Consider the following 16,174-nt stretch of genomic DNA (forward strand, 5'->3'; position numbering starts at 1 on the left):
GTTCCTGGTCGGGATCAGCATGGCCGAACTGAAGATAAATCGCAAGTTCGCCGAGCGCTACAATCGTTACCGGGAGAAGGAGGAGCTGCAGCGGTGTAAGTGTCCGCCATTACTGCAGCCCCCGGGGTGTAATGGAGCCTGTGCAGGCCTGCTGCTGGGACTTGTAGTTCTCACCCTCCACCATACTAATGCTCTATGCTGACATGTTCTGGGACTTGTAGTTCTCATTGGCCATTGCCAGGCACAGGAGCCTCCATTACAGGCTGCACTAGGCCCAGATCTTCCCCTGGTTCAGTCATTACACGCTGTGCCAGCCTCTATTTTAGTATGCGCCCCCCCCGTAGGTGTTGCCCTTTGCAGGCAGCGTTTGCCCCCGTCGGTGTGTGCCCGCGCCCTGTTACCGGGTCCTCCGCCTGCAGGCCTTGCTTATTTCAACATGCGCCACCTACTGGTATTCCCTATTTTGGGGTACACCGGTCGCAGACGCCCCCTATTTAGTATGTGTCAACCGCAGGCATCCCCAATTTCGGCGCGCGCCAGCCACAGCGCCCCCACCCCAGACCCTGTGGTCCACCTTGGCCTCACCTGAGAATTCACCGGGTCCTTTTTTTGTGTCTTGTGCAGTGAAGGATCGATATGGCGACAAAAAAGACGACGACAGCGGCTCCTCGAGCTCCGAGTCGGAGAGTGAAGATGACTTGGTGGGTATTAGGCAGAGCCGTGCAGCCCCCAGTATGGCCGCCGCCGCAGCGATAGGACCGTCCTGGTTGTCCGTGCTGCAGAGTATTGCGGCTTCTGCGTGTGTTTATGTTTACATGGAAACCGTCAGCAAGCAGGTTAGCGGCTCATGACTGATCCAGCCGTTGTGTAGAGAAGTGTCCTCCTATAGATTTCTGTATGGAAGGTTCATTAACAACTTCTTATTGAGGACCCTTCTCCCCCTATCCCCCGGCTAGAGGATCATCGTCACATCGCTGAGGGTCCCAGTGGACCCCCCAGAAAATAGGGACCTGAAAGTCCCTCATGTAGGTCTCCTCCATAGGAATGAAACACCATTTGCAGGGGTTTGCAGGAAGGCCCCGCTCTCCTAATAGGGTCACAGTTTTATGGGGGTCCAGCTTCCAGACCCCTCCCCCATATCCTCATCTAAGGGACCTACTATAAGTAAACCACTGGATTCTTAATGAGAAATACTTTAAGGGTTAATAAGCTCCGTTGCTCTTGGAGTTCCTAAAACTAATAAGATCTGAAAATCACAACTTGCTGACGGTTTCCATCTTTATACCTAAGGCGCCCGCTGTTTTTGTCGCCGGTGTTATAATACGTTTTATTTCTATAGCGCCAACGTATTCCGCAGCGCTGTACAAACTGTAGGGCTCAAGTACAGACAAAAAGAGACAGTACAAAGAATTGTCAGTTCTTACAATGGGACTGAGGGCCCTTATAGGATCGGCTCTGAGATGGGCGGTGTCACTGTCTCTGATGGCCGCTTATCTCCATACATCCAGCCCAGCATGGTTTCCTATATCTATAGGTGACCGGTCTCCAGATGAATGTGCTGATCTTCTGTCTTCTCTCTTCTTCAGGCCATCGACCCCCAGCTGGATAAAGATTTCTATCGCACGCTGTCCCTCCTCAAGAAGAAGGATCCCGTTATCTACAAGGACGATGTTACCTTCTACAAGGAGATCGGTAAGGATATCGTCCGGGCTGACATATACGTTCCCTGTATAGATGGCGACCATCAGGATTATGATCACCTTGTGGCCATCCATGTATTACATAGGGGTGTTGTATTACTGAGGAGGGTTTGTTTTATTTCCATACCTTCATGGTCATAGCCTTGCAGCACGGGTGCAGTCCCGGGTTCGAATCCGACCAAGGACAACATCTGCAAGGAGTTTGTATGTTCTCCCTGTGTTTGTGTCGGTTTCTTCCCACACTCCTGATAGAGAATATAGATTTTGAGCCCTGTATGGGACAGTGATGGTCAATGGGGCTCATTTATCAATAATGTCAGACTTTGCACTGTCTTAAAGTAAGGGTAAGTTCACACAGTGGAAACCTTTTCTGCCATGTGGCTTTTTGGCGCGGCTACTTGCAACGGGATGCCGAAACGATGCGTCTTCATTCCGTCGCGGCATGCCGCTCCTGATTAGGCCCAGATGAATACGTCTATGCAGGAGGGAGTCTCGAGCTGCCGACCCTGGGGCTGACTCAGCCGCGGAATCCTTGTGAAGATGGCGCATGTCACTTTCTTTCCTGATAGCTGAAAAAAAAATCGCTAGCGGGGGAAAAAAAGCAAGCGACTCCCATTGAAATGTATGAGAGATTTTTTTTGCAGGCGGATTCCGCGTCAAAATCCGCCTGAAAAAAAACTTACTCTAAGAATCCATTCATAGGTTTAGACAGATTTAGGAACCTGTTGTTGAGACAAATATTTGGTGCAAAATCTGTAGACAAAAGTTGTAAGGGTGCCCTCGAAACCCGACATCCTCTGTGAAAGCTGTATGTGCAGAAGGCTGAGTGACAACCAATATGGCTGCCATCAGTGCCAGGGTACAGAGCGACTATAAAGAGGTAGTTTGAACAGAACCAAGCATACAAGGGTTAAACATATTAAAGGGATCCTATCACACGTAGGAATAGCATTAAGAAAGGCTTTTCTTCTCCAACCTTTAGATGTCTTCTCCGCACCGCCTTTCAGTAGAAATCCCGTTTTTTGTCTTTATGCAAATGAGTTCTCTTGCAGCACTGGGGGTGTCCCCAATGCTGTGAGAGAAATCTCCTGCGCCGCCTCCATCTTCTTCAGGAACAGCTTCTCTGCGCGTCTTCTTCCGGAGCTGGGTTCAAACTTCTACGCATGCGCAGTCGGCTCTGCCATCGGGCCTCGGGCAGAGTCGACTGTGCATGCCTGCCTGGTGTAAGCGGACATTTTCTTCTGGCCGCTTACACAGTAAGCTGGGGTAAGCGGCTAGAAAAAAAAAAATGGCTGCGCGTATGTGCAGTTGGTTCTGCCAAGTCCCGAAGGCAGAGCCGACTGCGAATGCGTAGAAGTTTGAACCCAGCTCCAGAAGAAGATGCACAGAGAGGCCGTCCTGAAGAAGATGGAGGCGGCGCTGGAGATTTCTCTCGAAGCACTGGGGAACGCCCCCAGTGCTGCGAGAAAACTCATTTGCATACAGATGGAAACTGGGATTTCTACCGAATGGCGGCGCGGAGAAGACATCTACAGGTAGGAGAAGAATAGGCTTTCTTAAGGATATTCCTACGTGTGATTGAGAATAAATGTGATTTTAATGATAGAATCCCTTTAATTATACTGTGTCGGCCATTGTTTCATTTACTCAACTCCCCCTCCCTCTCCATATGTATGGGTACCTGTGCACATAGTGAAACACGAGCCATGGTCCTAGGGTTTTTTACACGCATGTGCAGTATATTTAATGTATGCCTCATACGGTATCGCCATTATGATTGGGTAACCTCTTATTCCCCCCCTACAGTCCTACGTACACTGCTCGGGGTTTGAGCTAAGTGTATTACAGTTCACCCCGAGCCGGGTACGTCCAAGGACACTGTCACTTTAAATGGGTCTAACTGTAGCCGCACAGGCGCCATCTTGGTCTTGTTTTAATAGCCAATAGTGTGTAGCCCACCTAGATATAGAGATATGACTGGGTGAAGTGGAGGGGCCTATACTCACCGCTTCACTTCTACCAGGGAGCAAGAGAACTATACAACGTCTTTGCATCCATTTTCCTCATATCGTTCCTCTTAGTTTCTTTCTTTTCCTTCCTTTTATTCTCCCCCTCCCCATATCTGTCCCTTACGGCTGATCTTCTCCTCCACAGACTCGCCTGCCCCCAGCAAGAGTAAAACCTCTAAGGAGAAGCCCATGTACCTGAAGGACTATGAAAGAAAAGTCATCTTGGAGAAGGAAGGGTGAGGCAGTCACATGACGCTGGTCGTCTTGGCATTGGGGTGTCGTAGGTCATTGGTTTTGGGGTCACTCACCCTTGTTTTCTACCTTTCCTGTAGTAAATACGAGGATGAGGAAAGCTCCGATGAAGAAGACCAGATCATGCAGGACCAGGTAGTGTCTGCCCCTCTTTATCTTCAGCTCACCTCTCACTGGAGACCCAACCAGCACCATAATGTAGTCGGCCGCATGGCCACAAGCTGAGACCCTCCTCACCCTTGTGAAGGGGTTGTACAAGATTAGACAAACATGGCCGCTTTCTTCAGCTCCGCACCAGTCCACAGGCTGGTTGTGTGACTCCAGGTCAGTCCCATTCACTTTAGAGGGGATGACTTGCAATACTCGCTACAACCTGTGCACACATGTGGCGCTGTTTTAAAAGAAAGCCAGAATCTAAGTAAACTTGTTCAATCCATTTATTGGAAAGAAAAAACAAAACAACATTTTAGATGTATTTTCGATCTATTGTAAACGATTTGTTTTTCAGAGAGCTCGATCTCCAACGTATATAGAGGAACAGAAACAGATCCGTGAAAGGTGAGCAGTATATATAAGACGCAGAGTCTGCCCCTCCCACCACAGGGTGAGACAGACAGGAGGGAGGGGCTAATGTGACATGTAGTCCTAACCCAACGTGACACAGGGAGGAGCTATGTGACATGGATCTGCTCCTCCCACCACATGGTGACAGACAAGAGGGAGGGGCTAATGTGACATGTAGTCCTATCCCAGCGTGACACAGAGAGGAGGGAGGAGCTATGTGACATTGAGTCTTCTCCTCTGAGTGACATACAAGAGGGTGGAGCTATGTGAGATGGATCTGCTCCTCCCACCACATGGTGACAGACAAGAGGGTGGAGCTATGTGAGATGGATCTGCTCCTCCCACCACATGGTGACAGACAAGAGGGTGGAGCTATGTGACATGGATCTGCTCCTCCCACCACATAGTGACAGACAAGAGGGAGGAGTCTTGTGACACTGTGTCTTATCCTCCCACTGCAGGATCACAGAATCCTAACTTCTTTTTTTTTTTCTGCATCTGCAGTTTCCGTAAGTTTGTTGAGGACAGTGACCAGGAGGAAGACGATGGCACTTCAGTAAATCTCTTAACAAAACGCATGAAAACCAAGAAGGAGCAAGTAAGTGAGAAGCTGTGACATGTCCTGGGTGCTCTGTATAGGTGTCAGCCTGGGGACACGGCTCTGGGTATAACCCAAAATGCCAAACTCTATAAGCTAGGCGTTGGACTTGGCACTTCAGCCCCTGAAATGTTCAGTTTTGCCCCCTAGTGGGCAGTATAGTGCCTCTATTGTAGCACTACAACTCCCAGCATGCCTGTCAGTAACGGCACACTCACAGCTTTGTCAATGCTCATCCCACAGGAGCAGGAGGAAGAAGAATACATTGCTTGGCTGAAAGGACAGAAGGACTTGGAAAATCAAGATGAAGTGAAGGAAATGGTGAGTGATAAGTCTGTCCGGGCGGCAATGGAGGGAGAATCAGCTTTACAGGAAGCCAAAGTAGCCACAGGTTTAAAGGAATTGTCTACTTAAAGGGGGTTGTCCAATTTTTCTAGTTGTTTTAATTGATGACCTATCCTCAGGATAAGTCATCAGTAACAGATTGGGTGTAGCAGGGTCTGACACACAGCACCCCTGCTGATCAGCTGTTAAAGCGACCATTATGCTCACGTGAGATCTAGGGCACTGTATACGTCATACCATGTCTGTGCGATGTGATTACATAGAAGTGACCTGTGGACAGTTCATCAGTAAAAAAAAAACTAGACAACCCCTTTAAGAAACCAGCCTGCACTTGGCATCTCATAAGTCATAGATTTCTATAGATCCATTGATACAAATCTGCGGCCCTGGAGTCGCTGCGGCCCGTGCTCTGTATGGTTACACTAGTACCCTGCTAGGTAGATATGCTCTTCAGGAGTCTGGAAAAGCTGGGTGACCACTGTAATACTGGCTATGACTACTGAATTGATATAGTCCAAGGATCAGCCATGGTGCAGGGTATGGGTCAGTCGGTGACCATGATGTCTTGTCTGTGTAGGGTTATCTGAAGGAATACTGGAGCGATCCTACTCTGGATGAAGGGGAGAAATTCCTCAGAGATTACATTCTGAACAAGGAGTATAAGGAAGACGAGTCTGAGGAGGAGGAAGAGGATGATGAAGAATGGTGAGCGCAAAGTGGGGTATTGCTAGGATCATGGGGGTCTGACCGCTGGAATCCCCACCAAACATAAGTGTCCCATGTCCATCAGTCTGTGGATCCGTATTGTCACATGACTGTGGGCGGAGTTTGACAGCTAAAAGGCTGAAACGCGTGTTGTTGTAGGAACCATCCTGTAACACGGGCATACGGCTACGCTGGGTAAATAGGTTGGCCCCTTCCACCTTGACTTGTAAATAGCCAGACTTCGCTATGGTCACTTATTGAGGACTCGTCCCTTTATTATTACAGGACAGTTGTATAGTAATCTGGATATAGTCACACACAGTAATAGTAAATGGTCATTACTTTCTTATCTCTCCCTTCAGCCCCCCAGCATTGGAGGAGGCTCCTCACGTCTCAGACTCCGAGGACGAGGGAGAACTTTTCTTAAAAAAACAAGAAGATTTTGAGAGAAAATACAATTTTCGATTTGAGGAACCTGAATCTGATTTGGTAAGTGATGACTGCAGAAGCCAAGGAGAGAGATCCAAGATGGCAGTGGGGTGAATTTCCCCGATCACTACCCACATGAACCGGAGAGTGGTGTCATTATTATCTGCTATATTGTCTTATCACTGACTGTCTTGTATATTGTCTATCCAGATTAAGACTTTCCCCAGAACTATTGCACAGTCTGTGAGGAGAAAAGATGATCGGAGGAAGACGAAACGAGAAGAGATAAAAGAGAGAAAGAAGAAGGTAAGGACTGGCCGACAGAAAGGGGGGAGAGGCAATATAACTTCATTATTACTGCCCCCTGTTCACAAAAATATATCTATTATAATACTGCTCCTATGTACAAGAATATAACTACTATAATACTACTCCTATGTACAAGAATATAACTACTATAATACTGCTCCTATGTACAAGAATATAACTACTATAATACTACCTCCTATATACAAGAATATAACTACTATAATACTACCTCCTATGTACAAGAATATAACTACTATAATACTGCTCCTATGTACAAGAATATAACCACTATAATACTGCTCCTATGTACAAGAATATAACTACTATAATACTACCTCCTATGTACAAGAATATAACTACTATAATACTGCTCCTATGTACAAGAATATAACTACTATAATACTGCCCCTATGTACAAGAATATAACCACTATAATACTACTCCTATGTACAAGAATATAACTACTATAATACTGCTCCTATGTACAAGAATATAACCACTATAATACTGCTCCTATGTACAACAATATAACTACTATAATACTGCCCTCTTGTGGACAGTCCTATAACTACAATAATGGACAAGTTCGAGAATTATACATCATGCTGTGTTCTTATTACAGGAAAAAGAGAAGAAACAAGAGGAGCTGAAACAGCTGAAAAACCTGAAGCGTAAAGAGTTGCAGGAGAAGTTGCATAAGTTACGAGAGCTGACAGGGGAGCAAAATTTGGGAGTAACAGAAGAGGATTTGCTGGAAGATTTTGACCCTGCAAAACATGATCAGATTATGCAGGTAGATGATCTGTTCTAGATATTAGCGACTATATACATATATATATATATTAGTATGGGCATTAGTCAGTCCTGAAAACAGAGGAGCTTACAATCTAACTTGCAACTCACAAACTACTTACTATTGGCAACACCCGGGCTCCTTCTGGCATAGTTGACTGATCTGTAAACCTTTCTCTTGCCAGAAATGCTTTGGTGATGATTACTATGGTGTAGAAGAAGCTCAGAAGCCACAATTTGAGGATGACGAAGAGCTGGAAGGTGAATATTTATTCCAAACTCCTCTTTCACCAAACTGTCTATAGTTGATATTTAGATAACACTGTATATATGATCTACATTACATTACTGATCCTGAGTTACATCCTGAATTATACTCCAGAGCTGCGCTCACTATTCTGCTGGTACAGTCACTGTGTACATACATTACATTACTTATCCTGTATTATACTCCAGAGCTGCGCTCACTATTCTGCTGGTACAGTCACTGTGTACATACATTACATTACTTATCCTGTATTATACTCCAGAGCTGCGCTCACTATTCTGCTGGGGCAGTCACTGTGTACATACATTACATTACTTGTGACAGATCTGTTACTTAGGTAATTTCCTTTTCCATATGCAGCGCCACACCTGTCCATTTCTCAGTATTGCATCTCTGCCCTATTCACGTGAATAAGACTAAGGTGCAATACCTGACACTGCCTATGGACACAAGTGGCACTGTTTATAGAGAGATCAGGCAGATCTGTTTTCCCGGCACCCATCTCCTCTCTGGCCAGGGCAGCAGCCGCTCCTGACTTTCCCTGTAGCCGGCACTAGGACTCCATTACACCTTTCTTTAAACCTCTGCGTTCCCTTGAGTTGATCACTAAGCCATTTATCTCTCCCTCACAGAGGACTGGAATTGGGACAACTGGACAGGAGAGGAACCACAAGAGGGCGGTGACAATATGAAGACTGAAGAGGGAGCGGAGGACGCTGCGACTTATTGTGACGACCCAGACTTTGTGGTAAAGCTTCTGTTAGGTTTTCCTTCTGCAGTCAGACTTGTATAGTCCGGCTGACGTTTAGGACCCACATGGGACTTGAGGCGCTCGGTCTGTGCGGGTCTTCTACAGAACATCTCTGCTTTCAGATGGACGCAGACTACGACCCCGAGGCCGCCCCTGTCTTATCGCGTAAAGAAAGGAAGAGAATGCGACTCGAGCAAGAGAAGAATGCCAAGAAGAGGAAGAAGTCAAAATTTGCAGAAGCCGTGAGCAGACAGAAGCCGGTGTTCAATCCAGGTGAGTGCTACATATGGCGGCATGGTCCCTCTGTAATAGGCGCTCTATAGACCACCCCCCTTAAAGGGGACCTTTCATGTCCTCTGATGTTAGCGGTATTATATACCACTAGAAGGCTGAGATATACTCTAGTCCTTATATTGGAGTTGCGGCACAGTCTTGCGTCTTTCTGAGACCTTAGGTCACATTTCCTGTTGTATTTCGGAAAAATCCTATTCGCTGTAATTGGGATAAAACCACCAATGTGTCCACTCACCCGACCACTTGTGTCCACAGATGATAAAAGCTTCCAGGATTACGTGGAGGAGTATTACAAGCTGGATTACGAGGATATAGTGGATGATCTTCCCTGCCGATTCCGCTACCGGCAGGTGGTTCCCTGTGACTTCGGACTCTCCACAGATGAGGTAAGGGTGTGCCACTTGGGGTCCGCCATACGGGTCGCTGAGATATGAGCGGAGGTGTTATCCAGTAATCCGGCAGGGACCGATCATCTTGTACTTATGGTCCTTCCTTCCTACAGATCCTGACCGCGGATGACAAGGACTTGAACAGATGGTGTTCCTTAAGGAAAACCTGCATGTACAGGTGAGACCCAGGACCCAGCCAGAGCGGAAATGAGAGCACAGAGAGGTTGTTAAAGGGGAATCCTACCTAAATGAATGTCAGAAAGCTGAACCAATGGGGTTCCCGATTCTTAGGGCTCTCCTGTATTGGGCAGGTGGGCTAAGGATCCCAATTTCAATATCTCTGGGACTGTCACAGATCAGCAGTTTGAAGAGACTACTGTGTTTAGGAGATTGCTGCGTACTAATCACAGCACTGTATATAGTGTAGTGGTTGTGCTTGGTATGGCAGCTCAGCCCCTTCCCTTGAATGGGACTGAGCTGCTGCTGCTGCACCATGTGACTGCTGAACATGACACATGAGCACAGCAAAGAGACTGCGGTGCTCTTGGACAATGCATCCTCATCAAACATTCGATCGGTGGGTTCTCATGCGCTGGACCCCCACCAATCACTTACTGATGACCTATCCTAAAGACACGCCATCAATATATGAAGTCTCCGAAAACCCCTTTAATATAAACAGTTGATGTTTCCATTCACTAAGCCGGGATCTGAAGAAGAGGAAGCGAAACAAAGTCTTAGTCAGTGACTTTGTTTGCATTCACAGCTGGGAGTTTGTTACAGTTGTATCCAACCTAGAGAATCCTCTGTGACATAAAGTACCTGATACCTTGTAACACGCTGTAAGGACAGGGGAGGGCGCTCACAGAGGATTGTCTACACTGGATCCATGTAGAAGGGTTGAGACTAGAATAGAGTGGTTTAAAATCAGGTGTGTCGTGGATCCAGCAGGTGGCGCTGCCTTGGTTCTGGGATAGATAGCGGCGCGGTCTGGTAGGCTCTACCCGTCACAGCTAACACACCCATTGCCTCGCCATATTCGAGTGTCGAATTCTTGAAGTGGGGGCTACCTATGCCTCCCCTATATTCAACCCTAACCCATCTGGTTTGCCGTGGATACAGCAGGTGCCTCATATTAACCAGTCACATAGCGCCACCTACTGGGTTCACAGCACACCTGCAGCACCTGATCTTACCCGCTACATTCTAGTATTCTACTGAGTTAGAATGAACCCATCCCTATGTTCACCAAGTGATGAGCAGACATGTTGTTTTCAGTACCTCCTATAGGGGGCTCCTCATGGTGTGGGGAGGGGCAGTGACACCAGAACCCTATGGGACCTGTCACGTGATCATTGTCTGTGTATTTGATATATGAAATGTCTGTTCTGTCACAGGACTGAGAAGGAGGATGTGTACGATCAGACGATCTACAGCCAAAAGGGGCAGAACGCCTGGAAGAAGCAGCAGATCTTAAAGTCCTTGTCTCAGAGGTCAGAACAGCTCAACTACAATTTTTTTTTTTTTTGGACTTTTTTTTTTTTTTTTAATTTTCCATTTCCATAGCTGTATGAGGGCTTGTTTTTTGCAAGACAGGTTGTACTTACCATAGACTGCAATACTAATCTATTACAGTCTAGGGTAAAATTCTATAGGGAGTTCTATTACTATGGCGGGCCTGGGATACTTGAGAAGGTTCCCAGCTGCCCTCTGAACTGCAGAGCCCCCACAATCTGCACAGCAAAGAGCGCATAGCTTTGGAGGCCACCCTGCGTCATAGCTCCCCACCAGGATAGATGGCTATATAATATACGTCCTAGGGTGCGAACAGGTGAAAGGAACGTGACACAGTAGGTGATGTAAAGTGCTGTGACCTCCAGAGATCAGCTGTAATTTGGGTAAGCCTGGCAGTGAGTGTTCAGTTTTCCTGCAGTGCCTCCACAGGCTAAATGAAGTATTACACAGTGTCCATTCAAATCCTAGTGTTGTCTGTGTACTAGAGGTCAGGTCTTCCACAGTGAGACACTCTTTGTAATCGCTCTACACTCTGTTCAGGCTCCTCCCCCTTTAACTCTGTAATGACCGTATGACAAACGATTCTCTAGACTGGACAACCCCTCTAATATCCTTCTCTTCTCCCCCTCAGTAATGATGATGATGCAGAATCTCCGTCTACTTCCAAATCTAAAGTAGGAAAGAAACGGCGAGACCGGTTAAAGAACCAGGCTGAGGAAAAGAACCAGGACCTGAAATCCGTTCCAGTATCCCCACCTCCACCATCACCCATGGTGGAAACTGGTCACCAAAAGATATCTCCAGTACCTAAACCTCCGCCCAAGAAAGTAGTAACCAGTCAGGAGAAACCAGGAGACGTGACTCCAGCACCAGCCAAGGCTAAGGACAAGCCGGTCCTGCCGAAACACAAAAAGGACTCTTCTGAGGTCTCTGCTGCCAAGGACAAGGCGGCGGACGCCAAGGACAAAGCGGCAGAGGCCAAGGACAAAGCTGCAGAAGCCAAGGCCACTGACTTGTTCTTGAAAGACAAACGGAAGAAGCTGAAGAAGAAGGGTGGGCGTCTGTTGGGTAACAAACTGTCTCTGGGTGGGCGAGAGTTCAGCGGGCAGAGGCTGCGGGCGTATGGCTTGAACCCCAAGAGGCTGAAGTACAAACAGATCGGCCGTGAGAGGCGAAAACTGAAGGAGAAGAAAGAGAAGAAGAAGAGCGGGGGCAAGGCCGAGTAGACCGTGTAAGGACCATGAGAAAAAGGGAGGATTTTTTTTTTTTTCTTCAATAAAAACAAAACTTTATTTCCCCAGATAATAAAGCGAATTCCACAATATACAGATTCAGGTTTATTCCAGTTCATTGAGGACTCGCCACCAGATAGATCTCTCTATATCAGGGACCTGTCTGCTCTCCTAGTCAACACTTGAGATCGGGAACTCGGCCTAGACTGTTCCTCTGTTATTCTTCCTGGAAATTACAACATTTATGGTCTCTCCACCCGCTCGCTTTTCAGTCAGTGTTGATCATACCAGACTGGGTAGGGATAGACTCCTTTGACAAGGGGAATAGTAACATGCATTTATAATTTTCCAGGAGGAATAACAGAGGAATTGTACAATATTTCGTTCAGGAGAGCCAGCAGGTCCAGTCAGAATGTAAAGACATCAGTCTGGTGACACATTGGGGCAGATTTACTGACACAGCTTATAGTTTAGACTAGACAGTATTAAAATGTAATGACTATTGGCGAAGACTCCTTAGTCTAGTTTACACCAATAGTTGTCTTACTAGTGTTGCACCAGAAGCCCCGCCCCTTTTTTTGTAAACCCCGCCTACCTGATGTAAAGGGAACAGAACATGTCTAAAACTTATGTGATGTAAAAGTCTGTATGTCAGTAAATCTGCCCCATTCTCTCAAACACATATATAACGACGACTATGGCTCCATTGACATCCCACATGATGTGAAGATGGAGCCTTCCATGTACAGTGCATGTCCTGTAATCTATCTACAGTAGTTCAGCATCAAGAACACCCCACCAAAAACATGTCTGCTCAGTGACGTGTGCAGCTAGCGAGACCTGAATGGAGTTAAATGGGGTCTCGGGGTAATACAGACCCCCCACGACCTACTATTATATAGATGATCAGTTTTAGTAGCGTTCATGTGAACACAAAATGTTTACCTAGCCATTGGGCTGCTGTAATTGGCGGGTCTATAAGCCCCCGAGCCTATGCTAAACATGCAGATTGCTGCCGCTCATGTGATGCCATCACAAGCCAACCACTAGGGGGCATGACGTTACCAATGACTATTGCAGAAGTTGATGTGGTCACATGACAGCTGCTGAGATCGGCAGAACGTCCCACCTAACAAAGTGAGCATCTATATAAAACTGCCTCGTACTTGTACCCGAAAACCCCTTTAACAACTTAGGGCACTACCTGATACACTTGCCCAAGCGGGAGCAGCTGCGGGGATGACAGATTCCCTCTGGTTCCTGGCCTTCTGTGCTATTGCAGGCTGCCACGTAGCAGTGGGTCAGCCATTACAGGTGTATTAGGGGACCGCGTATAGTGCAGCTCTCTTACCTATATACCTGAGATTTAAAGGGGTTTTCCACGGCTTATGTATTAGGTTATTACTATGTGATTGGTGGCAGTCTGACATTTGGGATCAAGACGCCGCAGCGTCCTCAAACAACTCCATGGCAGGGATACGGGGTGTCAGACCCGCTGATCACATATAAGGACAGAAGTCCTGGGAAAAACCCTTAAAGGAGCTGTTCTGAGATTACAGCTTGTCCCCAGGATCAGTGTTCAGGGTCAGATCTCTAGGACAACCCTTTAGGCTAAGGCCACACAGGACAACCTGCGGCACAAACCACGGCAGCGACGCATTGCGGTTCTTCCTGCAGCCCTTTAGTCAGAGAGTTTGCAGAGGTTTCATCTGTGGATTTTCTGTTTCAATTGTATCTACGGCAAAACCACCGATGTTTCCATAGGTATAATGGACATGCTGTGATTTCCAAAACCATGCCAGTTTCGGAAATCGTGGCATGTCCACACCGCAGAAAGTGGGCAGGGGATTCCTTAGAATCCCATCCACTTTGCCTTGACTGTGAAAACACCATGATTTTTTCCAACAGCGTTTATGGCACGTGGGACAGCAGCCTCAATCATGTGCTAATGTAGCAGGAGCCGAGCATGCACACTGCCATCCAGCACATAGGACTGACTGAGGTAGCCGAGTGTTGTAGTCTGTTTTCCTTCGGCGACCCCATAGATTTCATCACAGCAGTCTGTGTGATCGATCTCTGCTACATTCACACTCAGGAATTTTTGTTCTTATGGTCTGATCCCCCCCCTCACCTCACATTGGATTGGTCATCATTTCTACTTTGGGCTAACCCTTTTTCACTAGCACAGTCCCCTCTCTGACATGGTGACTTCTACTATATTCCTAAGCAGGGCCAGGAGATGCCTCACCTGACGGTCTAGGGCGGCCATGTTTGCAGTAATAGAGCTCTGTTCTACTAGACATGGGGTGTCCTTGGGCATATACACAAGACAGATTACATCAGTCCCCATTTTCTTAGGGTGTTCTAGCTGCCTGGTCCCTCTCCACAGCTTTCTCAGGCAAACTGTGAGAAGATGGGAGTCAGTCTGAGGGGTCCAGCTGAATGAGTGTCATGATGGATCAATCAGAACGGGGGTCCAACAGTGCCAAAAATGACAGATCCACCTATTCTCAATGTAGAGCTAGAGGAGAACAGGAGAAAAAGAAACCGCAGAGTAAGTGTGTTTGGCTTCTTACCTATTATCTACGGAGCATGACCTCCAGTACCTGATTTAGGACCACCAATAGTTATGGTGGACCTATACATCATATTCAGTAGCAACACCTCCAGGGTAAGAAAACCACGACTCTTAGTACAGAAACAGCGCCACTCTTCTACACAGGTAGTATGTGATACTGCAGCTTAAAGGGATGATCCAGCTTTTTCCATAGGATTGGACACCAATTTTAGATTTGTTAAAGGGGTTTTCCAAGCTCACTAGAAAATGAGCTGAGGGATGGGGAAAATCTAAAACAATACCGTAGACTCGACTGTTGTTTGTCCTCCACCCTGGTCCTGTAGTGATGACATCACAGCTGCTGCAGCCAATCACTGGCCTCCATGGTTGGGTATGTTATCAGTGAGGTATCAGACTACTGTACATGACTGGCTGCAGTACCAAACAGATGGATAAAGGGCCCACCACTGGGATGAAGTGCTCGGAACCTTCTATAATCTCTGTATACTTGAATAAGATATAGTTGCAATACCGTATACGGACCAAGGTCACGAGTGGCGCTGTTTCTGGAAGCAGGCGTGATTTTCCCGAGGTGTGTAGAGCTGTTTGCACCAGGAGACGACCGGGCATCTCAGTTCTTGCTGATAGTTGCTGGTTGTCTGTGAATGGAGGATACAATCTCTCAAGGATGAGCTGATTATAAACAGCAGATACAAGACTAGGCTGGCTAGAGCGACGCGAGGCCCTATGGCCTGACCCACAGCAGTGCACCGACCCTAGCATGAGCAATGCACGTAACTATGATCACATGACATTCAACAGCCAGTCATATCACAGCATACGTCTGTGCCTAGCCCCAGCCAAAGTCCAGACAGTGATTCGACACACATATTATCGAGGTTAAAAGATCAGTGTAAGGGCGAGCGTCAGACAGCGGGGCCGATCCTGACATGAGGTGTAACCCCCTACAGCAGGTCTGGATCCAGTCCTCCAGCTTATAAGAACTCAAACTCATCTGAACTGGGTCTCTTCGCCATCGTCCCCCTCTTCCGACGAGAGTGGGCATAAGAAGAGAGCGGCAGCACCTCCGGCACGTGGAATTCCTGAGCTTGGCCTTCTGAGATACTGAAGACGGGGTATTTCTCCTCAGCAAATGGGGAACTTAACACCTAGAAGATGGGAGAGAAGTGAGGAGAGCGACAACATAACATATCTGCGACAACTAGCATATAGACGTACGGGAACACGAATTTACATTTATCATGTCTTGTATGTCAGGTTTCTGGTGTACAAGGCATGAAAAGTTAAAGTATTTTTTGGACTATAAGACGCATTTTTTTCCCCCCAAATTTGGGGGGAAAAGAAGGGTGCGTCTTATAGTCTGAATGTGGCGCCTGGCATCCGCTGTAATAGAGAGGCGGATGCCGGCAAGGGATAGACGCCGGGGCCTGAGACATCGCTGCGC

The 16,174-nt window shown here is 47.2% G+C and overlaps 2 protein-coding genes across 4 annotated transcripts in view; one reads left to right on the top strand and one right to left on the bottom strand.

Annotated features, from left to right (window-relative positions):
• KRI1 (KRI1 homolog) lies at positions 1–12,235 on the top strand. Its single transcript, XM_075272634.1, has 19 exons — positions 1–95; positions 625–701; positions 1,587–1,692; positions 3,855–3,945; positions 4,042–4,096; positions 4,470–4,519; positions 5,030–5,123; positions 5,367–5,444; positions 6,046–6,173; positions 6,536–6,662; positions 6,813–6,908; positions 7,534–7,704; positions 7,889–7,964; positions 8,604–8,719; positions 8,845–8,995; positions 9,272–9,402; positions 9,519–9,583; positions 10,803–10,898; positions 11,552–12,235. The coding sequence occupies exons 1-19, from the start codon at positions 20–22 to the stop codon at positions 12,144–12,146; spliced, it is 2,379 nt and encodes a 792-aa protein (XP_075128735.1). The 5' UTR covers positions 1–19; the 3' UTR covers positions 12,147–12,235.
• Positions 12,167–16,174, bottom strand: part of ATG4D (autophagy related 4D cysteine peptidase) — a 20,039-nt gene continuing 16,031 nt past the window's right edge. For all 3 annotated transcript variants that reach the window (XM_075272649.1, XM_075272650.1, XM_075272648.1), the window contains exon 11: positions 12,167–15,878. In XM_075272649.1, coding sequence (XP_075128750.1) covers positions 15,705–15,878 — 174 coding nt within the window. In that variant the 3' untranslated portion in view covers positions 12,167–15,704. The remainder of the gene's footprint in view (positions 15,879–16,174) is intronic.

The sequence above is a fragment of the Leptodactylus fuscus genome, chromosome 5 (genome assembly GCF_031893055.1).
Source record: "Leptodactylus fuscus isolate aLepFus1 chromosome 5, aLepFus1.hap2, whole genome shotgun sequence".
NCBI lineage: Eukaryota > Metazoa > Chordata > Amphibia > Anura > Leptodactylidae > Leptodactylus > Leptodactylus fuscus.